The sequence below is a fragment of the Monodelphis domestica genome, chromosome 2 (genome assembly GCF_027887165.1).
Source record: "Monodelphis domestica isolate mMonDom1 chromosome 2, mMonDom1.pri, whole genome shotgun sequence".
NCBI classification, from domain to species: domain Eukaryota; kingdom Metazoa; phylum Chordata; class Mammalia; order Didelphimorphia; family Didelphidae; genus Monodelphis; species Monodelphis domestica.
In genome coordinates, this window is record NC_077228.1 from 123,735,190 (window position 1) to 123,761,025 (window position 25,836).

General features: G+C 34.5%; 1 protein-coding gene across 2 annotated transcripts in view; it reads right to left on the reverse strand.

The window, feature by feature from the left end:
• USH2A (usherin) overlaps positions 1–25,836 on the reverse strand; it is a 327,556-nt gene that overhangs the window by 224,201 nt on the left and 77,519 nt on the right. For both annotated transcript variants that reach the window (XM_056815925.1, XM_056815924.1), the window contains exons 9-11: positions 13,738–13,961; positions 6,700–6,910; positions 230–427 (exon numbers count right to left, since the gene is read on the reverse strand). In XM_056815925.1, coding sequence (XP_056671903.1) covers positions 230–427; positions 6,700–6,910; positions 13,738–13,961 — 633 coding nt within the window. The remainder of the gene's footprint in view (positions 1–229; positions 428–6,699; positions 6,911–13,737; positions 13,962–25,836) is intronic.

A 25,836-nucleotide genomic window follows, 5' to 3' on the forward strand; every position in this document is an offset into this window, starting at 1 on the left:
GAAGGAAGAATTTGAACCTTCTGGGCTTGCTCTTCATTTTCTATCAAAAGTTCTTTGTTTCAACTCCAAGGAACAAGATGCCCCCCAAAGAGCACATAATTGGGACTTAATAAATATTTATTGGATAGGATTATAGCCATTCACTTGTCAATTAGATATACTTAACAAGAACAATAACTTCTTTATGGACATTACAAGATAACTCTTTATTTAAAAAGGAAAATGATACCATTTGGTTGAATAGGTTTCTTCCAGTTTAAAACAATTACATCTTCACGATTATCCATTTTGGTCCAGGTAGGAGGACTCACTCCTTGAGGCACATCTTGTTTTGTGCTGGTCTTGGCAACTTTGCTGAAACCTTGCCCGTGACTATTCCATGCAGCAATTCTGTACTCATACATTGTATAGGGCTCAAGGTTAACATCTAGAAAGACAGAAATTGGATATAGTATTCATTTTTCTCTTACTATTAAGTGAAAACTAAATGCTAAAATTTTTTTCTAAAATATATTTCTCTTAATCTTATTTTGTCCAAATTAAACTGTAACATGATCTTTGCTCTTTTATGATGTAAAAAGAAAAGAAATATATTCTCACTTCAACTTAATTGATACAATAGAATGCATGCTGGATTTGAATTCAGAGGACTCATGTGTGAATCCTGCCTTTGCTATTTTCTGCTTGTGTGACCAGTGGTATTCTAGATGTAGGTGAAAAAAGTACAGAGGGTAAAAATAAAGATGAAATGTAATGTATAGGAAATAGATAGTAGACTAGTTTTAGTAGAAAGGAATTTAAGAATCATTTATTAAAAACATATTTTATGCCAAGCACTTTACAAATATTATCTCATTTGATTTTTACAATAACTCTGGGAGATAGGTGCTATTATTATACCTATTTTACAATGAAAAAATTGAGGCAAACAGAGATTAAGCCCAGGGTCACACAGCCTTTAAGTGTCTGAGGCAAGATTTGAACTCAGGTCTTCCTGACTCTAAACCTACAGCTCTATCCATTGTGCTACCTAGCTGGTTCTGGAACAGAAAAGGTATGAAGAAGAATTGGATAAAATAAGATTGGGGAGGTAGGTGCCAAACACAGGAATGCATTTTGTATCCTAGAAACCATAGGTTGTCATCAAAAACTTTTGAGTAGTGAGATACCACATTCAGAAGTATGTTTAGGGATCTTAAATTGGCAGCTGAGTGGAGGATAGATTAAAGAAGGAGAGAATGGAGGCAGAGGAGTGACAAGATAAAGAATTTATTAAATAACCACTGTATGCTGAACTAAATGCTAAGTGATGGAGATATAAATTTAAAAAATGGTATAATTCTAATGGGGTGGTCATATTTCACTGGATGTCCAATAGATGTTGAAGACTCCAATAAGCCCCTGAATGAACTCTTTATCTTTCCTCCTTTAATCTCTCCACTTTTTCTTTTTTTCTTTTTATTATTGTTAAAAGCATTATCATCCTTCAAGTCACCCAGACTTGAAGTGGGAGTGTAATCCTTGACTCCTTAACCTTTTTAATTTCCTATATCCAATCTGTAGCCAAGACCAGCTGATTGTAACTTCACAGGCATCTCTCATATCCATCCCCCTCTCTCCTCTGACATTGGCACTACCCCGGAATAGGTTCTCATTACTTCATACCTAGTCTTTTTCAAGTGACACCTAGTTGGTCTACTTGCCTTTCCCCCACCAGTCAATCTATCACTATGCTGCCAATGATCTTTCTTAAAGTAAAAGGCTGACCATGCTACCTCCCCAACCCTGGATCAATAAATTCCAATAGCTCCATATTACTACAAGATTTAAATATAAAATCCTGTATTTGGCTTTTAAAACCCTAAATATCTTGACCCTTTCCTACCTTTCTGGCTTTCTTAAATTTTACTCCTCTCCAAATATCATATTAATATAATGACACTGATGTCGTTGGTGTTCCTTGTACAAGATACTTCCAATGTCTTCCAACTCCTATGCCTCTTACAGGCTGTTCCCATAATTGTAATCCCCCCCCCCCTTATTTACTCTGCCTCCTGGTTTCCATGGCTTCCTTCAAATACAAACTAAGATTTCACCTTTTAGGAGAAGTTCCTATAAGACCACTTCCAATTTCCTCTAAATGTCCCTTTTACATAGGCTGCATTTTCTCTTCCCCATCAGGATAAGAACTCCTTAAGGGTAAGGACCATTCTTTTCTTTTTCTTCATATTCTCAGTGATCAGTGCAGTACCTGGTACATGCTTAAGTAGATGCTTAACAAATGCTTATGGACTGAGTGGTTCTTTAAAGAATCCTACATTCTAATGGTACAGGCAAACCATTTAGGGGCAGAGTGGCCAGGAGCTATGACCCAGAAAATCATAGGCATAGCCTCTTTCCATCTGGTTTGGAGGGTGGAACAAAAGCAATAAAAGATGAAAAGAAGAAGATGAAAAGATAGGAAGTGTAAGAAATGAAAGCACCCAGCTTTATCTAGGAGTTTGGCTGGTAAAAGAGGAGATATTTAGAATTATATCATGGGGGACAATAAGGACAAATAGGGAAACCTGTGTTTATGTATAGGCCAAAGGGAATGAGCAAGTTGAAAAAGAGAGATTGAAGATTAATACTAAATTTGTGAACCTGGGTAAGTGAGGGGAGAGAAGAGAGAAGGGAAAGGAGAGGGGAGAGAAATGAGAGAGAGAAGAGTGAAAAGAATGGGAAAGAAAAAAGGGAGATAAGAGGAAGAGGGGAAAGAGAGGAAGATAGGAGGGGGTAAAGAGAGACATACAGAGAGGAAAGACAGATAGACAGAGATAGAAACATAGAAAAAGAGGCAGAAAAAGTTCAACTAATCATTGGCTGGTGGATAATTCCTTGTCTGGTGACATTTTGTGCATGATGAGCTAGATTTGTTATCACCTGAGAAGCTGCACCAGAACCTGCTTGCTATATAAGCAGGTTCTACAATATGGACTAGACAGTGCTAGACGAGACCACCACAACACTGAGTATGATAAAGATAAGACTATACAGAAATCTTTATTAGCTATTCCAAATAATTCAATGAAGATGAGTATGGTGTACTCTTCCAGAAACTGCTTTACCAGAAAGGAATCCCCCAAGTTTTAACTTATAATGTTTAAAGAAATAGCAAGAAAAAATATGGCAAGAGCTAATGAACTGAACTGATGCAAAGTAAAATTAGAAGAATCACAAGATCATTAGGCACAGCAAAAAATGTTCTAATGATGTGAAAATTTGGCTATTCTGATTAATACAATCATCCAAGATAATTCTAAAGGACCCATGATGAAAAAAATGCTCTCCATTTCCAGAAAGAGAACTGATGAACTATCAGTGGAAACTGAAGTATAATTTCCCCACTTTTAAAAATTTTCTTGCTTTTAAAAATATAACTATTATTGAAATATGAGTTACATTATTTCATAAGTATAACTGATACTATATTGCTTGCCTTCTCAGGGGATGGAGGAGGGTTGGGAGGGAGAGAAATTGTGACTCAAAATTGAAAAAGAAAAGAATATTAAAAATAAATGAATATTTTTAAAAAAGAAATAGAAATTCCCCCCATGTTTCCTTGCCACTAATTGGAAGTGAGGGAGGATTAGCAACTTCAATTCTATCAGTGGTATCAAAAGTTTCTGAATTAAACCCTTCCACATTTTACAGAATGGAGTGTGGTTATTTTTAGTAAACTAAATAAAAAATGACCCAATGGACTAACTTAATCTGCTCTGCTCCTATGAATATAACAAAGGCTACTTGAGGAAAATCCAGAAGGTAGAAGTCTAGGAACATTGGACCATGAGTCCTGGGAAATCCTTAATCTCCTTAAAAACAACCCTTGGGGCTCTTGCTATCTAGGGTCAGAAATTTTGTCTCTACTCACTCTCTGAAAAAGGCTACTTTTTTTCAGAGTAACAGTAGCACTTTCTAGAATACTTTCCAAGTATTCTAAGAACTATTGTGGTAGCTTCAAAGTCTATGGAGATACTATTTGGGATATTTGTAATAAGGGGGTATTTTGATTTAAATTTTAAAGGCATAGAGAATACTATTACTTTTCATCACAATAGGGCTAACATGTTCTAGTAATTATGATAAGACTGTGGAAAGAACGAAAAAGAAAATCCATATCTGATACTAGAAACAACAGGTTCCAAGTTGAGACCAATATAAATTTAAACCAAAGGCCAACCTAGTGTAGACACATAAGCATTGAAATGGTAGAAATTTAAGAAGTTGAATTAAATAGGAAAACAAATTGCTGGAATAGGGATTCAGGCCAGGATAAAAACATTGGACTAGGAGGCAACATAAAGAACATTGTGAAAGAATGTAACCATTTGTCTAATTCAACTCATCTCCCAACTTTGGATTTTTGTGGAAGCTAGCTGCTTTTTCCTAGGACCCATATTCCATGTGGTCCTTGTTTATCTTTGATAGCTTTTCTTAATTCAGTCACATTAGCAGAAGGCTCTTGTGATAACTGATGCTTTATTGAATGTGTTCATTCAATGTTTGCATTTAGTTGCATTTAAGTTGGAAATGCTGATGTGGGATTGTAAGTTCTTTGAAAAAATATTAAATCTATCTACATGGTTCCATGTAGAATCAGTTTAACAGTACATTGTGATAGATGCTTAAAAATTAAAGATTTTTCAATGATGTACATTTTTTCCCAATCCAAATACTGCATTTTTTCTGATAATAAAATAATTGAGAATCAGTCATATTTTTTTTATATCAAGAATGATCTTTATCCAAGAAAAATGGAGATTTAAAAATATCAACCATTATTTTTAGCCAGGTAAATGAAAGTGTCTGTTAATTCTGTCCTGAATTCAGGGAGATGTAGAAAAGGAATCTCTTTGAAGTTTGCCCATTTTTCAATTAATAAGGTATAAGGTGGTCATTTCTGTAATTTTCTTGAAGGCGTAGAATCTAAATAGTCACTGATGGGCCCTTTCCCCATCCAGCAATCTAGTCATTTTTTATAGTTGGGAGGAATGGGGATGAAATTATCTCAATGAAGATTCCATTTTATGTAATTCTTAGTTTCCTCTTCTAACCATTGCATTACTGGAGTCTTGTCAAAAACACCCACCATCTTTTTTTATCATAAGGCAAGTGGGAGAGTCAGGGTAGAATAGAATGGATTCCTTTCCAAGTTTTAACTTGTTAGAATGTCATTTCAAATGCTTTTGTTAAGGCTTTAAAATCTGATGAGTCACATGCATCTGACTATGAAAAGGATTTCATCACATGAATAAATAAACAAATCACATAAATAACAAAAAACCAGGAAATTTTGCCTCTATTCTCATTTTGGGGCATAGTCCCCTTAGGACAATTCAATCAAAGTTGTTCTTTTACACTGAGACATCAGTTCTATTTAAAAAAAATATGACACAACTACCAAGAACAACATTATCTATATCACTGAATGATTAACTAGTTATCTTTCAGCTAGTAGCAATGGATGAAATGCCTCCACAGTCTTCTATTAAAACTTTCCATTCCTATTTCACTCTACTGTATGAAATGTAGCCAACCTTCATTCCCCTCTTAGCTGTGCTGACTCTCCAGACTTCATCATGTTGTTGCATTTTTATCTTGGAATTTCCTTCAGCTGAAAGATTCCTTATTCTGAAGAATCCATCCAAAATGCCAGCCCTTTCTCCCAATTTTGGGTTCTTTCCAGGGTCCCAATTTCAAGGCTTCCTTCAAGGAGAAGGGTCTAGGTTGCCTTCCCTTCATTCTCCTCCTAGATATGCTTCTGACTTTCTATACTTCAATACTATGCTTCTGCCCTGTCACCATTTTCAAGTTCCTGTTAATATGTTGTCTTCCCTTATAAGAATGTAAGCTCCTTGAGGGCAGAGATTGTCTTTCTTTTTTACTTGTATTTGTATTTCAGCCACTTAGCACTTAGACACATAATAAAAACTTACTAAATGCTTGCTACCTACTTACTCATCCACACTCTGACTCACCTACCTACCATCTTTCTCTTGCTCTAAGCCAAAGTCAAATTGGTCCTTTTTCTGTCTCTATGCCTTTTCCCACATTATTCCCTAGACCCAGAATATCTTCTGTATTAATTGAATTCCCACTCATTCCATAAAGCCCAATTCAAACATCACCTGCTTCAAGGTTTCCTTGATCACCCCAGTCAAGACTTTTCTTCCTTCTGACTTTATAAGGTATCCTATATTCACCTCTGTAAGGCATGCATCATGTACTACTTTGTATTGTTTTATACAAGTCAAATCTCCTACGCCCTTCTAGAGAAGGAAGAAATCTTCTCTTAATTAAATTTTGTTTCATCTCCCCCACAATATCCCCAGTAGCTAGCTCAGCAAACAGGATTCTGGTAATTATGCCATGAAGGAAGGTGTCTCTGTGACCATGGGTGAGTCATTTAATCATAATAAATCTCAATTTCCTCATCTATGAAATAGAAATAATCATATTTCTATGACCTAGCTCCTGAGGCTATGGTGAAAAAAAGCATTTTGCAAATATAATAGTGTTATATTCATGAGTTATTTTTAAAATAAATATTTGTTGACTTGAATTTTTTAAACATAGTTGACTTGGGTGAAACTATCAAAGAATTGTATTCATTTAAGAAAATTTTTATGTATTTTAAATATATATATTTTTTTTTACCTGTGAAGGAATAGGTGCTTGTGTTCCCAGTGTAGACAGTTTCTTCAGCTGATGGACAAGTATCTTCATATGACAGTTTCTGGGGAGACTGTTGAGGATTTCTTATCAAAGCACAAACATGGCTGGTGAGATTGAAGTCACACCTCCCACAATATGCTGCATCTTTCTTGGAAATGGGGCAGAGGGAAGCAGGTCTGCATTCTTTGATTTCCTAAGGCCAAAAAAAGAGGTGATGGAGAAAAGATTATGAAACTTTATCTGGATATACATAGGTATTAGCTCCAAATAGAACACTGTACATCAAAATTTTGAATTATCAACACTAAATTATTTTTTAAATTGAGAAAGAGTATACCATTTTGCCAATCCAGTTTGGAAGGAAATAATATCCTTTTGGAAAATTCTGCTCTCCAATGATGAAAGAAACTAAAAGTTATTCATCATATAAACTTTTAAAATGTATTCTTTATCAATCATTTGTTTTTAGTCATCTATGCTTTATAAATTATGAATTTCCAAATTATTATGTTTATTAATAATTATTTTCTAAAATTATGTTATTTATTATATATGTTCCTAAATAAGAAATAAAAAGGGGAAGGGGAGACTCATGAAAACCAACATTCATATTGAAAATTATGATGATATCATTATGGAAAATTGTATGAAGTATCCTGTATGTGCAAACCCCTGCCCTGCAAAGAAGCAGTGTCAAGATCCTTTTCATATCTCTTCTTTATGTTCAAGCTTGGCCATTATAATTTTACAACATTGTTGTTTTTTCTTCAAATCATATTGTTGTCATTCTGTAGACTATTTTTGAGTTTTTCAAGTTTTTCCATGCTTCCATGAAATATTCATCACATTCTTAATTTCATATAGCATAGTAATATTTCATCACATTTATGTTATACAATTTGTTTAGCCCCTCCCCTATTGGTAGTCATGTAATTTTGTTTTCAATCCTTTGTTACTACAAATAGTGCCACTACAAATATGTTGGTTGTATATAAATCTTTTTCCTTTGGTTATATGCCTTGCAATGGATATGCTGGACCAAAAGGTATAGATTAGCATTTTCACCACCTTTTTTCAAATAAATTCAAATTTATTTTCAGAGTGGTTGAATCAATTCATAGTTTCACCAATAATTCTTTAGCATGCCTGTCTTTCAACAACCTTTCAAATACTTTCAAACTACTCTCAGTTGTCTTTTCTTGGCCATTTTTCTTAGTGTGAAGTGAAAGCACATGGTTGTTTTGATTTACATTTCTTTTGATATTAGTGATTTGGAGCAAAATGCTCTAATGGATGTGGCTGCCAAGAGTACAACTTTCAGAACTATTTGTTCATATTGTTTTACCATTTACCTGTTGGATAATGATTTTTAGTTTTATATTATTTCTATAGTTATCAATATTATCTTGGATATCAGACCTCTTATACATAATGGAGATACTAGAAACAAAGATTTTCTTTCCTAATAGACTACTTGCTTTTTTATGTTGGTTTTATTAAATTTTGTTCATACAAAAATCTCATCAATTTTACATAATCAAAATTATCTATTTCATCCCTTATAACTACCACTATCTCATTGAGTCAAAAAGTCCACATTTTCACCAATTTATCCCCAAATTTATATGTATAATGAATTATTAATATATATTCATATGTCTTTATGTGTATATATGTCTCTATACACACATACTATATATTCCTGGGTCTTCCTGAGCAGATGGAAACTTTAACCCATTCTATTTCCAATCTTCAGCAATCTGGTGGCCTCTAGCCCCTCACATGTGAAACTTAGTGCAGACATTGGATATTATTTTGGCTTTTAATCCTATTATTGCTACTGTTCTTTGAAAGTTTGATAAGATTCTTTTTAAAATCATCTTTGTATTGTTGCCTAAATTAAAAAAATATTACTGACTATATAATTCAATTTCCTTTTCTGGAGTCAGATTATTCATTTTTTTATTTGTTTGTATAAACAGCATTAAGTGACTTGTCTAGGGTCAAACAGCCAGAAAGCACCTGCAAGTAGATTTGAACCCATATTCTCTAGACTCTAGGCATGGTGCTCTATCTGCTGTGCCACCTACCTGTGCTGAGGTCAGGTTATTTAACATCTCTAATTGATGATGTGTTTTGTTAATTGGGCATTTCATACTTTTTTGTAGATAATCCTTTTTTTTTTAACAAATAACTGTGCATAGTAGGTTCTGTTAACTTTTATTTTAGCTCCTTTGGCTTTGATTTCAATCTTATTCTTTTTTCTCCTGATTTGATTATTCTCTCTTCTAATTAAGATAGATGGAGCTGTCCATTTTGTTAGTCTTTTCTAAGAACCAGTTTTTAATTTTGTTTTAAGTTCTGTAGTTCTAAAAATAGCTAAAATATATTTATACCCTAATTTATAGGATTTTCTTTTCTAGCTGTTTTTTTTTTGTTTTTGAAAATTTTAACCACATATATAGTTCACCAGTCCCCTCTTTTTCTATTTCTAATTTCTTTTATGAATTTTTCCTTCAAGAACTCCTTTAGATGCTTCCCAGAAACTTTTGGTTTATTTTCCCACAATTATCAGTGACCTCATAGTTATCAATTATTTCTATGATTTGTTCTTTGATTCACTCATTTAGGATTGTGGCAATTTAAGTCTCTTACTTTTTCCTAAGATCCATGCACTAATTACTAATTTTATTATTTTTTTCTGTAAAAGGATATTTGGTGTTTTTAATTTTTAACATTTATTTGAGATTTCTCTCTTTCCTGATGGATATTTGTGAATATGTCATATCATACTGAGAAATAGGTATGTTAATTAATGTTCACATTCAGAAGATACTATAAATATTTTAGCTCTAAATTCTCCAAAAGTTTGTTCTATTTCATATTTTTCCTCTTTATTTTTCTTTCTGTTAGATTTCTCTAATTCTAGGAAATATGAAAGTCTTCTACTATTATTTATATTAGTTTTATTTGGTGACATTCAGACAATTTCTACTTTATGAATTTGGATGTTATTCATTAAATATATATGCTTAATATTTATACTGAGTTTATTGCCTATGGCTCCTTTAAGCATAACATAATTTTCTTATTTTCTTCTATGAATATCATGAATTCTATTTTTGCTTTCTTTGATAGCATGATTGTAACTCCTGCTTCTTTATTCACTTGATGCATAGTAATTTTGTTTCAGCCTCTCATGTTAATTATAACATATGATCTTTAGAGAATTTAAATGTTTCATTAGCTAATGCTCTAATAATAATTACTTATAATCATTTACCTGAAAAGTGTGGCATAGAAGAAAAAGTGATAAATTTTAATTTCGAGGATATTGGTTTGGGCTTTATCTTTCTTTCATCAACTAGTTGTGTGACCTTAGGAAAGTCATTAACTTCTCTGAGCTTCAATCCCCCTTTTTATAAAATTAGGACGTTGTACCTGATGAGCAATAGGATCTTTTCCAATTAATCATTCAGTCAATAAGCTTTTATAGAGCATGCATGTATGCTAAGGATGGTGAATATAAAGATGAAATTTAGAGTCACTTTCCTCAAAGTACATGCATTGTATTAGGGGAAAGAATGCTAAAATATTACAGACATGCACATAAATGTATATATATGTAATATGTGAATACTATTATGAAAGGATTGCTACTAATTCATCAATTATATATAGGTAACAATAATGGCAATTAAACTTTTAACTTAAAGAGTTAATTACTGTGATGCATATGAATAAGTTTCTTTCATTTTAAAATTGTCTGGGTTAGGGGCATGAATATCTGGGAGAATCAGGAAAGGCCTCAACTTCAGCTTAGTCCAAGATCCTTTGACTAGAAGAGATATAAATTGGCCTTATCTTAAGAAATTTCAATATAGGATAATCTGAATTTATTGCCTAGGAATGATTATATTACAAAGAGACTAAACTCAATTTTTCTGTTATAGGATCACAGATTTAGAACTAGAGACAACCTACTAAAACCTCTTCTTTCTAAAGATATATAAAATGAAGTCCAGCCATTCTCACTTAAATAATAAACTAGCTTTGTATATTTAAGCTATCATTTGATTAAAAATTGACTTATGTTCATTTTCTCTGGAAGATCTTTATTTCACAAAATACTGTTTATCTGTCCAGCCCAGGGATTGCAGGGCTAAAGGGGAGGGAACTGTTGTCAAAGAGGGACAGTGCCACACAGAGATGGCAGCTGTGAGAGGGGGACAGATGACAACAGGGAAGAGCAGAGAGAGAAACCAGTCCATTTCCCCTCTCCTTACACACTGGCAAGATCACGGCTCAAACATTTAACAAGCTGCACACTCTGATCTCAGGCCCCAAAGACACTCAGAGATTAAACTTGTATAGTTTAGACGAAGTTTTAGAGTTTTGGACAAAGAGCTGATGTGGCACTGATTGAACCTGCCCTGTCAATGGGAAAATGAACCAAGCAGAATGGACCAGTGTTGTCCAACTCAAATAGAAATAGATCCCTGTAGGCTACTTATTGACTTAGAAAACTACAAATTAACATTATTTGTGATGTATTCATTTTTTATTTATTTTGTTAAACATTTCCCAATTACATTTCAATCTGATTCAAATAAAATCAGGAGTTTTGTGACTGAGATTTGGATGCCTCCGGCCCAAATCCCTGAAACTAGCATATTTTTTGAATTACTTAGTAAAGAATAAGGAATGAGGGGAGAAGGAGGCTCAGGAACCTTAATCCTAGCTTTTCCACAGCAAGAAAATGATTTGGTGGGGGGCTGGTCTGGGGGTCAATGTCCAGTCTCTGGATCAGTGAAACCTTACCATACTTGATTCTGGAGAGTTGGGCCATACCTATCAAACTAGTTTTTACCAGTTCATAAGTATCTTTCAGGAGGGAACAAAACAAAACCATATCTTAAAAAGGGATTGTGAGATTGGCACAGAAATTCTACTGGACTGCTGTGAGAACTTATGCACTACTTTACTGGGTCAGATTTTTCATCCATCTTATTTAGCATTCTATCTTTAAAAAACGTATTTTGGAAAATGTGGAGAGGGTTACGATTTTCTTCCATGATAATAAACTTTTAAAAATTAATTGATTACACTCAAATGTTCTAAACTTATGGTGATATTTGAAGAAGGGAGAGAGTTGTACTAAACTAAAATTAAAACCAGGAGCTTAGCTCCTAGAACTCATACAGGAATGTGAGTAGGAAATACAATAGTAAAAATAGATATGGGTGACAGTATCTTATGTACCAAACTATGATTTCTTAACCTTGTTTTTTCAAGTATCTGTCATTTTAAGGGAAGTTTCCCTATAAAAATCTCCTGATTAACTGTCAGTAAGTCAGAAGAATTAACACTTTTTAGCCCCTTGAAGACAAGCAACACTGGGTGGCAAGAAAAATGTTCTGGGTCAAATATTAGTGGGGAAAATGGTTTTGTCTAATCCTATTCTCTGGGGCTAAATCTAGTATGTTGCTTATTTTTATTCAGACCTATAATCAAGTCAAGTCAACCATAACAATAACTCTCATGAATATAGTGCTTTGAGGTATTCAAGGCACTTTACATATATGTTTGAGATTGAGCCTCACTACAGCCCTGTGAAGTAGCTGTTACTATTATTCCCTTTTTATAGAAGAAACAGGTTCAGAGAGTTTAAGGATCTTGATCAAGGTCACACAGCTTGTGTCTGGGGCAGAATTCCAATTCTGATCATCCCTTTCCCAACCCCAGCACTCTGGCTACTATGCCACCTAGTTGCCAATTCAAAATCTATAGGGTCATAAAACTAGAGTAGAAGGGATCTTGAGACCATTTAATCCAAAGCTTAACAGATGAGGAAACTGAGCCCAGGGAGGTGAAATAATTTTGCCAAGGTCACAGAGGTGGCAGACCTGAGATTTAAACTTAATTCCAGCAATGCCAAATTCAAATTCAACCCTTGCAATTCAGTGTTCATTCTTGTGGGTTTCTTCAATATAAATTAGTTACTTCTTTATTGTATTGTGAACTCCATGGTAGATATGACTTGGTCATCTTTGTACCTTTCCCTTTCCCCCTATCAAACACAGGGCTTCATGGGAGTTTGTTGAATAGAAATGAAATCATATTATCTCTTGAGTACATTCTGGGGTCTTAGCCCAGGAATTCATTCCCTGAGGGTGTTCCCTGGTGTCATAGTTGTATGAAAGTGTTAATTCCCATCATAAAGCACATGCCACTGACCCAAGGGGTCTGTAGCTTACTCATTCAGCAAGATCTCTCCTACTGTCGTTGACCAAGGCAGGCGTTTTAGTAGTAGTGATCATAAATTAGTGGGGAGCATGACAGTCTTTTCATATCTATGATCCCTTCCTTTATACATTATGTTACTGGAGTGCTGGGTCAGTTTTAATGCTAACGAACAAGACATGGGAGTATGTGGAGCATCACAGCACATAAAAATAAATGATTATACCAATAGCACCTTTCACTCTTTCAGATGACAGAGACACTGGTTCATTCTGTCTCTGTCTTAAGGAATTTAATATAAATGTAACTAAGTGAATTTATTGGATTGAAAGGTCTCTATCAATATGAGGAGGTGGAACAAATTGGTGTGGGTGGGGGTTAAGAAGGTGTTGGTGGAAGGACGTCTTTTTATAGCAAACCAATGGCATAGCATCTTCCATCCCCCTTCAGATGCCCCATGGGGAATTAAACAGTAGTCACACAATGGCAGCAGGCTATTTATGCTGGCCCTTTCGGCATGCAGAGTTTTAGCTTCTGTGCTAATCTGAAGTGCTGGGAAAAGCTTCAGAGACACAGCTAATCATTATTAATTCCTTTAGAATTCATTGCAATAACATCAATCATGGTGAACTCATTTGGTATTAATATGGATGTAATGTGAAAATGAATAATGCACACAGGAGTTTTTATATTCCTATTTTAGAAAAATAGTTATGAACAATGTATTTCTCTTTCCATTGTCAAACCAGTGCCTCTGAGAGGTTTTCTATCAATTACCTTCATCATCATTCCAGCTGAAATCTTGTCAGAGCAAACATATTTCAAAGGATTATATCCAACTCCATTACAGCATTCCTGGGTCTCTGGAATAAGTTCAGTCTCACAGCATTTTATTGGCACTGGGTCATTCTTTTTAACATGTGCTTTAGACTCGCCACTGGAAGCTGAGCAGCATATGGTATCTGACATATTCACATAATCCTGCCCACAACAGAACATCTCTGCAACAATAAAACATTATATATGAATATGAAATAAAAAAAGAAGAAAACTGAGACTGTAATAAAGTTTAGCATAAAAATGTCAAAGTCGGGCAGTTGCTGAAATGGTGCAATGCTAAAAGTAGCATTCAGCCACAAATGTGCTCAAAGGTGAAAGGACCCTTCTTATGAAATACACAGGGTAAAAATTAACTCAGGAATACAGAAGTCTGGTGAAATCTTTAGCTCATTCAAACTTCTCCAATATTGCATAAATAAAAGACTGAATATCTATCAAGGAAACTACCTTTAATGGAATGTCACAATTCAAAATGGCTTATACCTAAAGGCTTTCTAGACTACAGAGAAAAAGTATAAAAATCAGTGGTATGAGTAGTAGAATGGAGAGATGGAAACAGCCATCTGAATATACAGGGATTTGCTCTTAGACTAGGCAGAAGGAATACATAGAGGAATAGATTAAGATAAACCTAGCACTGGGGACCAGTGATACAGAGGAAACTAGAGATAACATAACTCTTGTGCTCGAGTAGCTTCTAGTCTAGAGAGAAATATGGGCCAACTCTCTCTCTCTCTCTCTCTCTCTCTCTCTCACTCACTCTCTCTCCCTGTCTGTCTGTCTGTCTGTCTATCTATCTATCTATCTATCTATCTATCTATCTATCTGCCTGTCTGATCTATCTCTCTCTATCCATCTCTCTCTTTCTCCTTATTTATCTATCATCTATCTATCTATCTATATGAAAAATCTGTGTTCATATGAGATTTACTAGACTGACCATTTGACAGAATAAGTCAGATAATTCAGTCAACAAAATAACTTGGATATTCTTTTCCCTCTGTTGACTAAACTTTGACCTGACCAAATCAACTGGTTGTTTATGTGTCACTTAAGCAAGATTAAATATTTAACTAAATAAGAACAGACATAATAGAAACATATCAATAGAGGACTAGATGAAGCAAGAAATAAGAGGTTTGTGTCTTAGAACATAAGTAGGTGACTTTCTGACATAACATCTGACATGATTTATAGCTGTACTGCATTAGAATATAAATATATTAAATTTGATAAATTTAGCCTACATTTAATTGAAAATATTATCATTTGTTAATAATAATCCTGATAATACAAACTGTGGAAGAAACCTCCATCATGTTTGGTCCAAACTATGGTGGATTTCATGGAAATTCATGGACAAGAATCACTCAGTATAAATAGGCCTAGAGAGGTTGCATTCTATCACTTGGGAAGCATATTTTCTCTCATCACAGGGAGGATCTGGCTGGTTTATTATTTATTAAGAAGGAAATTCTTCAAGTGTTCCTAAGAAAAAACTTTTTATATCTATTAATTTAAAAGTTAAGCATTTCATATCTTTCCATGCTTTCATTTAAGAAGAAATACATCCGCAGGATCTCTTTGCATTGCATCTGACTTGGATTAAGTTCAGTGGAAAGGTTTCTGAAAGTTTATATCACATACAACTTTAAACGCACACACACATGACTTTTTGATTATTAACCACTCATAGAATCAATGTTTTTAAAGTTTGGCTGTTTTCCCTCAGGATTTTAGGTAATAATTTTGGCTATTTTAATAAATAAATAAGACTACTTTAACAAACATACATAGCAGGATTATTTCTGCTGCCTGAGCTTTGATTACAGTGGAAAATAAGAAAGAAAAATCCACAGCCCTATTTTTTCTTCTTTAGACAATTCTCGGCTATCCACTGATCAGACATTCAAATACAACCTTGGATTCAGTAACTGTCATTTTCTCCAACGGTTTTCTTATAACAATACATGTTACTATTTTAAACAGCAATCAAAATGTGAAAACTGGCCTTTCAGAGAATAGAATACATTTTTCTCCTAAATTACTCTATAGTTTCAACATGTTTTAAGTATAAAATCAAAATGCAGACACTGACCTAATTTGAAACTCATAACCAACCATCTGATAGCTCTGAGGGACTTTTGACAGGCCAACTAAAATTTTGATAATGAACTGTTTTTACACTGGAACGAAATGCTTTCTTCCACAAAAGGCTTCATCTTTGTTTAAGGGAATTTAATTTTTTAGCCAAGATTTCACTCACATAACAAGAAGTGACTCTCTTTCTAGTTTCTTTGGTAAACCATTACTTCTTTAATTATTATCAACCTTGTTCCAGTGTGATAAATTGCTAATTACTTAATACCCTAATCAGCGTTCATTCTTTGCACAGATAAACTGTGACAGTGCCATTAATTTAAATAGTAATTTCACTTAATGGCCAGAACGGCACACCAGATTTTTATGCAGCATTTTCTGAGGACTGCATCCATCACTGCAATATTCTGACATAAAGATGTCTGACGTGCACTAACTCACTTAGGGAGAGCAGATGTTGCAGAGCAGAGTTTGGTAGTAATTCCCATAGTGCATCACTTCAGCATGAATGAGCTGCAAATTCAGAGACAGACAATCTTTCGAAACTGCATTGCAATAACTTTTGACCCCTACCTAATTTATCACATGTAGCACTTGACTCTTGAACTTTGACACTGAGAATGCACAAATGTAAATGTGCCCGAAGACAAACAAAATAGGTCATGTATTATTGATAGATTGATCCATCCTTCCAAAGTATCTTCATTAAATTTGCACAGATAGAGAATATCTCAGAACAAGATGTAGATTTTATTTTAGTGTTAAGTATTCATTGAATTACTATTTCATTTTCAGATCAACCAAAATATATTGTCTTTCTTTGGGAAGCTTGCTGTACCTTGGACACCAATGAGAAAACAGCATAGGGAAGGATTTATGACTCACAACATGGGCTCTGTGCTCTCCCTCACAAACAATTATTTAATGTCCAGCTCTGAAAAGGAATTTACAAACACAGCTGGCTAATGATTACTAATTTAGTAAATCTGAAAGGAAAAAAAAACATTTATGTATATATACTTTAAGGAAGAATGAGAATTATAAAGCCTCCACTACCAAATCAAAACAAAAAAGCAATTAAAAAAAAGAAAAAACTGGGATCCCAGACAAGTAGCCCCTTGGGGAGCTTTAGGTATGGCCATAGGAGCTGTAACTATGACAGTTTAAACATCTGGGGACAAGAAAGCACCCATAACATCAAAGTCTATCAACAGATTCATTATTTCTTAGGGAGAAAAGGAAGAAAGAAAAGTAGTTGAGGCTTCGAGTCTTTCTTCTCTTGAAAATGGTCCCAAGGAAGTATGGGGTGATATTCACACTTGTCTACACCGGTAGCTATCTCTCTGGTCACCACCATGGTACTGGGGCAGTAGGGTATGGATAGTAAAAATGCCAAAAAGAAATATTATAACCTTTAAAAAATAGTTATCCATTACAGTTTTCAAAAACTCATTTCCTAACATGAAAATATTCCCAGAAAATATTCTTTCAATATGACTTTTTACACAAGGAGAGCTCAGTTAGCAACAAATCCCAGCCTGCAAAATCCCCAGGCACTCTCTTATTGTATCCTATACTTCTGTTAAACAATAGAAACTATTTATCCTGAAGGCACCACTAGATAAGGTAAGAAGTTAAATCCAAGATGATATGGCAATAAAGAAGTCCAAGTCACAGTATTTTCAAAATTCTCCACAGAAATGAGGAGGTAACATATTCTAAATATACACCATGTCTGGTTTCACATAAGCTACCTTTAAAAAAAAATCTCTCTTCTTTGCCAACAACTCTGAATGACAGACAGGCCATAATTTTGAGTCTTTAATACCAAGAGATGTAGTCAAGTCCATCCCAAGACTAAGGGCATAAATGGTAGTGCCATATAAACAAATGTTCAAAGAAAAGAACAATAAAGCATCTTAAAATATATATTCAAAGAAAATGGTTAAGAATACATATACACTGAAATGAAGAACACGACTTTCATCCCCAGATACCTGTATTACACTCCTACACAACTCATCTGCCCAGAGAGAGTACTAAAAACATAAACGCTACCCCAGCACTTCTGTTCCAACAGCATCTGTTAATTCACTCCATTTATAAAATACATATTGACAAAGACAACTGAACTGGGACCAGGGAGATTTGATTTGGTGTGAGAAAGTCAATTCAATGTGATTTTGTTAAAGGGCTCCTGCAGGCAAATAAAAGAGTTTAAGTAATAAAGTACATAAAGAGATGTTTTATGAGCCAGCCTGGTCTCATGGCAGGCACACAATGCCATGCAGTGAGAGAGGGCCTGGCTCAGGAGCACCAGTGCTGGATGCACATTTCCATGCAGAAGATGCAGCCTGGGGATGGTCAGGAGAAAGAGGGTCACAGAGAGATGGGGGGGCAGGGAGGGAAATGAAGAGAAGGAAATAGAAATGCAGGGAGTCCTATGGGTGGATTAATGAGATAAAATGATCACTAATGCTCTATTTTAAAAATATCACCCCAGTAATACCAGGAAAACCAGAGATTCAGTAAGGACCCTCATATGCACAGGCTGAGGGGTGGGAAGAGATCTACAAAATACTTTTGCTAACCATCATCTAATTCAGGGAGGTCTTTGCAGTCCATGAATTTAGATGTGTTTGTATTGTATGAGTGTAGATATTATTATATGTATATATATATATATACACACACATATATATGTAGACAGACATATTTGTCCTTCATCTTCTTTTTTTTAAAAATCCTTATCTTCTTTCTTAGAATCAATACTATGTATTGGTTCCAAGGCAGAAGGGTGCTAAAGGCTAGGTAGCAGGGTTAAGTGACTTGTTTAGGGTCACTCAGCTTTGTCCTTTATTTTCAAAGAGGACCATTGACATCATGGGATAATGTCTTGACTTGTGGGTGAATTGTATTTAAATGGAGCAGAGTTATACAAAGTCATAAGTCTTGTTCTTCCTTTGTGATTCATTAAAGTCCAATGGAAAGACAAAAGTCAGAATTATGTATATATATATATATATACATATATATATATCTGTGTGTGAATAAAATAGCATTTCAATAAAATATATTTCCTTTGTAATCCTATGCTTAATTTTATAAAAATTAAAATTAATCTCAATAATTAAAATGTTTTAAGAGATTTATTAATGATCATTAGAAAGAAAGAAATAAAAAGGCAACAAAATAAAAACCACGTGCCTAATGGCTAAGCAACCTGTTCAAAAGCCCTACTGACCACCACAGTGGCAACCCAGGAAGCAAAGAGAATGAGACCAGGTACTCCCACTGAATTTATCCCTCTGTCTACAGGAAGTATGTAATGACAGGAAGTCAGTGAGCTCCTGGGAAATGCAGTTTTTAGGGTAATAGATTTCCAATTACACATGCATGTTAAAAAACTGGCTCTAAAAAAATTCTAAAAATGGTTCTGAGAAGGTACTTATAGTTTTCTCCAGGTTGTCAAAGGGGCCCATAACTCAAAACAAATTAAACATCCCTAATGAAAAGGAAATACAGAAGATAATTCTGAACTTTGTGTGTGTATGAAACATGCAGATGATAAGATGATTTGATTTAACTAAACCTATGTTTATTTTCAGATTCTCTAGTTATACTATATGTTTGCTTCAAAATGATTTTTCCTCTTTATTATCTTTGTCTTTTTGCAATAACCAGAAGGAGGATCTTATTAAAGAAAAATATTACTGTGTTGGCATAAGCCAGTTTTAGAAATTAAGTAATTTTATGGCCATTCATTCTGTGATTGCCCTTTAGGCATTCTTGGTGACATCAGCCTGAATTCAAGCATCCAAGAGGCAGCTAAAGGGAAATTTCTGTATTGACTTCTGGGGTATGAGTATCCACATTAACAGTATTTCTTATTAAAAATTTCTTTTAATTGAAAAGAAATCATTTCCAGAATGCACCCCTAAATTCTCCATTTAACTTCTGGAGTGCAAACAAGGAAAAAGAGAAAGAGGTGGAGGAAACCTCTCTTATTTCACAATTTATGAGGGCAAATGAAGTGTCCCTTGGCAAAGTGGAAGTTAAGCTCCAAGGAATAAAGAAGACGGGAAGTAGAGGGGGAAGTTTCTTCCCTACAGGAAGTTAGACAATGGAATAATATGTCACAGAGAAAGAAAAGAAGAAAGCAGACTTCTGGAGCTATGTAGGAGGCATAAGAATCAAGGTGGGAACATGGGGGAGAGCTGGACGCTATAGGAAAGAGTTGAGCTGCAAAAAGAGAAAAAATATATCATCAAGTGAGAGATCATTCAGTAAAGTAATGGTCAGAGGAAGAAGAGCCAAATAGCAGTGTTTTGTGACTCTCTAATGAGGGAGACTGACAATTTACCAATCTGACACAAGCAACAAGATTGCCTGAACTTTCAGGCTATAATGGAAAGATTCTTGAGGGAAATCAAATGTCATAACCATGACCTAGTTCTGGAGAATCATAGGAAGAGGAGGGTAAGGATGATGAACTTCTCAGTCATAGACTCCATAAACATTAATTACTATGACATGATAGTTTAAGCCTCATGATTAAAATATTCTTTTTTTTTAATCCGTATCTTCAATCTTGGAATAAATACTGTGTATTGGTTCCAAGGCAGAAGAGTGGTAAGGGCTAGGCAATGGGGGTTAAGTGACTTGCCCAGGGTCACACAGCTGGGAAGTGTCTGAGGCCAAATTTGAACCTAGAACTTCCCATCTCTAGGCCTGGATTTCAATCCACTGAGCTACCCAGCTGCCTCTAATTAAAATACTCTTAATCTTGCTATGTGCATACCTTATTCAAAAGGAACACAGGCTACAAAAGGGAAGAACAGGATTACCTATTACAATATGGGATAATTTATTTATTCACTTTAAATTAAAACCCTTAACTTCTGCCTTAGAACCAATACTCTGTAAGATAATTCTGAGCTTATTTTTCAGATTCTCTAGTTATACTATACGTTTGCTTCAAAATGTGTTTTCCTCCTTATTACCTTTGCCTTTTTGCAAAAACCAGAACTCTGTTTTGGTTCTAAGGGAGAAGAGCAGAAAGGGCTAGGCAATTGGAGTTAAGTGACTTTCTCAGGGTCACACAGCTAGGAAGTATCTGAGGTCACATTTGAACCCAGGACCTCCTATCTATAGGCTTGGCTGTCAATCCACTGAACTACTATAACTGCCTTTCTCTCAGATGAAGTAATTCAGGAAAACAAATATTTAATTATGACAAAGAACATTTAGAGGAGTACTAATAGAGAGGAAAAGAGAAGCAAATTGTTATGCTTGTATATTGCAGACTATTTAGAATGAAAAATAAAATAATCATAAAAATGGATCACAAATATGGCATAGAAGTTAAATATTATAAAGATTTGTTTTTGTATCGTCTTCCTCTTTTAGATTGTAAGATTCTTGAGGAAAGGGACAATTTTTTTTTCATATTTGTTTCCTCAAGACTCAGCACAGCATCTGACTCATGATAGGCACTTAATAAATGTTTATTGACTATTGACTGGATTAGGAGAATTTAACTATCGAGATAAATGGTGGAACTCTCTCACCAAAAGCAAAGGAGCGGATAAAATATGAATTAATGCTAATTTGACTCTTGGAACATTTATGGAAATAATAAGAGAAACTGCTATTCTGGGTTCAAATCTAATTATCAACAAGGAAGAACTGGCTGTTGATACAAAAAAGATATGAAACTTAAAGGCAAATTAGCATTCTACCATATGATACCTGAAAGATATGTAGAAGAAATCTGAGTATGATTTGTTTGGCAATCTAGATTTAGAGAGACTGGATTTCAAACATTTAAAAGAAAAGATATGTAAATTCCAATGTTCTATTTTTTTTTGGCAGAATTTGGACAGAGAAAGTAGGCTAGGAAATTCTCAAAAAAATATTCTGATGGCATTTGGAGAAATAATTCTAAGAAAGAATAAAAGGGAAATGGTGGAGGGAAATTTATTTCATTGTGTAGCTCAGATTTAAAAAAGTAAAAACAAGCAATATCCATTAATTAAAGATGGGTAGAAAAGGATAGCAAAATTCTACAAGAATTGTATCGGGGCCTAGAGATGGGAAGTCCTAGGTTCAAATCTGGCCTCAGACACTTCCCAGCTATGTGACCCTGGGCAAGTCACTTGACCCCCATTGCCTAGCCCTTACCACTCTTCTGAGCTGTGTATTGACTCCAAGACGTAAGGTAAGGGTTTAAAAAAAAAAAAAAGAATTGTATCGGTATTCCAAATGCCTAAAATAAGCTTCAGTTGCTGACCAATGCTAAGGACAATAAAGAAAAGATAGGTTAACTATTTCTGGTGTATAGAGTGATGATATTGAATGAGAATAATGGTTAACTTCTTAACTCTTACTTTAGTTTAGTTTTCCTTTCTAAGGAGAATAACCTTTGGACTAATAAGGAAAGAACAAAAATGATTAGAAAGCAATGGGATCCTGGCAAAATGAGAAGATGGTCAGTTAAGCTTATCTCAATAAATTCAAGTTACCAGGCCTAGAAGTATGTAGTCTATGATATTAAAAGCATTTCCAGAAATAACTAGTTATTGACTATATTTTTATAAGACTTTAGGGAATGGAAGGGGCAGCATATGTCTGAAAAAGGGAAATCTATCTTTTTTTCTTAAAGGAAAATAGTGGAGTCTGCAAACTATAAGTGAATTTGACATTTACTCTTTGAAAAATTCTAGAAGGCTGTAGTAAAGGGTGGTTTGTAATCCCTTAGGAAGAGAAGTAGTGATCATTAAAAGCCAGCATGGCTTCATTTTATGAAAACAAAACAAAACAAAAGTTTTCCCAGGCAAAATCTTATTTATTTCTTACATATAACTAGAAGAGTAGACCAGGATAATGCTATAGACATATCATATTTAAATTTTAACAAAGTAACAAACTATCCCCTATTATACTTTTATATACAATAAATCAATATGCATTAGTGAGCAAGACAATACATGAACAAACTGGTTTCAGTTAGTTATATTCAATGTCAACTTGGAAGGAGGTCTACAGCAAAGTTCCCTAGAGAACTATCCTTAGCTTTTTCCTCTCAAACATTTTATCAATGGTTTCGATGAAGGCACAGATGGTATGCCTGTAAAATATGCAAATGATATGAAGCTTGGACAGTTAGCTAACATGTTTGATATCATTCAGGATTCTAAATGACCACAACAGGCTGGAATGATGGGTTGAAAATTTATATAGATAAATCTAAAGTTTTATATTTGTGTTCCAAAAAAACTTGGACAAATATAGAAAGGAGGCAATAATGATAAGCCAACAATTTTTGTAAAGAGTTTAGTGGACTTTGACCTCCATATGAGTCAACAATGTGAGATAATATTAAAAAACAAACAAGCCAACAAAGTAGATGCCTATGAATTGGGGGATGGCTAAACAAACTGTGGTGTATGAATATAAAAGAATATTTCCATGCTATAAGAAATGATGTGTTTGATAAATACAAAGAAGCCTGGAAAGATCTATATAAAGTGATGCAGAGGGCAGTAAGCAGGGCCAGGAAAGCAATATATACTGTAACTACAACAATTTAATGGAAAGGACACACCAAAAAATCAAAAGCAAATGTAAGAAAACTATAAAGACTAAGTGGGAGTTGAATGTGAAGAAAAAAGAAGATACCCTAAATTTGCCCTTTCATGGAGGTGGGATGTCCATAGGTGTTACACTTTGCACATTTTTTCATATTTTTAAAGGGAAAAATGGAGACTGTAAACTATAAGAGAGAGACTTATTTCTAATGCTGGAAAAATTCTAGAAGACTTTAGTCAACTGATGAATCAATCAGTAGTGTTGACTGTTGTTTTTTTTTTTCTTTCTCTAAAAAATACTATTTGTCATATGGAATGGCTCTCTAAAAGGGGGAAGAACACAGATAACATGATATACTATGGTGACAAAAGAAATAAAACATCAATAAAAACTCATTTAAAAAAAATCAAGCATCCTTCTCCTCCTTCTCCCAAATAAATTGCTCTCCAAGGTTACACTGACGAAACAGGACTCTCCACTCTTCTGATAAGGCCATACTGGAGTTCTGGGTTTATTTCTTGGCAACAGAGAAATATCTACAAAATAAAGTATTTCCAGAATGGGGAGACCAGGCCACCAATGAGAGGATGAAAGAGCATGTCAAATGAGGGTAAATTGAAGATATAGTGAATAGGTTATCTGGAGAAAATATTTAGTATGGACATTATACCAGTTTTTAAATATGTGATAGGGGAATTAAATGAATTCTGCTTGGGATCTAAAGACAGAATGAAGAACAAAGAGTAGGTTAAAAAGAGACAAATTTAGGTTAGAAGAAAGAATGGATTTCCTAAAAAGTATAGTTGATAAAAAGTGGAAAAGGGTGCAAAAGGAGCTAGTAGGTTTCCCATGATTAGAGTTCTTTAAGCAAAGGCTAGATTTCTACATGATGGGGATGTTTAAAAGGTAATTCTTGATTAGGTACAGATTGCATTGGAAAGTACCTTTGAATATTCAAATCCCAGCCCCCCCTACCCTGGCCTTTTTCTGGAGTCTTGATTTTACTACTCACAGTCCAGTCTCAATACTGATCAACACAGAAGATTTAACTTGATCTGTTTTTGCAACTTGATCAGTATGCACCTCCTTAAGCAGCCTACTAGCCCTCCGCTTCTGTAGGATCACCATGTTTGTGTCAACCTTAGTGTGCATACCCTATTGACTTAGCCATACTGAAGCTCAGGACTCCTGAATGCCAGCAAACTCTCAGTCCCCAGAAGTAGAGAATGTAAGCATCTGAAATCATTCCTGACCAATCCCAAGATTCTGTGAGTGTATAAAAACTTCATTGATGTGGGTAGCTCTGAGATAGCACAGTTCTTATCATTTCAATGATAATAATCAGTGGAGAAAACAATATTCTACAGATAGCATGGAGACCTGGAATTTGACTATATAAAAAGGAATCCACACATATATGGAGTCTTTAAGTTAAAAGCAAATGTATTTATATATATATACACACCCACATATATATATATATACACATCTCATATTATATCATATGTTATCACTTTTGAACTGCAGAATGATTCTCTGATATAGGCAGAGTTGCTATCAATTTCATCATTTCACAGATTAAAAAAGAGTTCAAAAAGGTTAGGCAAATTAGCCAAGGTTATAGAACAAGTAGGAGTGAGGTCTCAAATCTACTGTTCTGATTCCAAATGCATCTCTTTTTTACTATAACATGCTGTCTACCTATATAAGGGAAAACTAAAAATCCATACCATCCAAACTGCCCTGATGGTAGTATTTTTATAACAAAGCACAATAAAAAGTCATGGTTATGAATTCTAATCTCAGATCTGCTACCATTTTATTGTGGGACCTATGACAAGTTGGCTTTAGCTCTGTTTCTTTTTGGTTGTCATCTAATATCCTTAAGTCTTTTAATTGTAAAGAGGCAGGGGATGGAGTGGGGTTATGGAATTAGAGTCAAGTTCTAAGGCTTTCAATTCTATTAGTATGGGAAACTGTACCCCAAATTATAGAAGTACTTCAGGACAAACTGTAAGCTGGGAAATTCCTTTGCTTCTTTGCATTCTTGTGAATATTAACCCTAAAACATTGAAGAAATCCTGATAAGACCCTGGACATAAAAGTGAAAGACCCTTGAGAGTATAATCCCCATTGTATTCTCCCCTGGGTTTGGAAATGGACATAGATATCCATATTCTAGTTATTCCCCAATTATTATTGGGTTGAAATCTAGTACATCTACCTAAGCTATACCCTATGTCTTCAGGACATAAGACACTACTCTGACATTGGTCAGATGACACCCTCCTCCACTTTTGCCTGAATTCATTCCCTCCTCAAGTCACTTATCACCTGCTGTAAAGA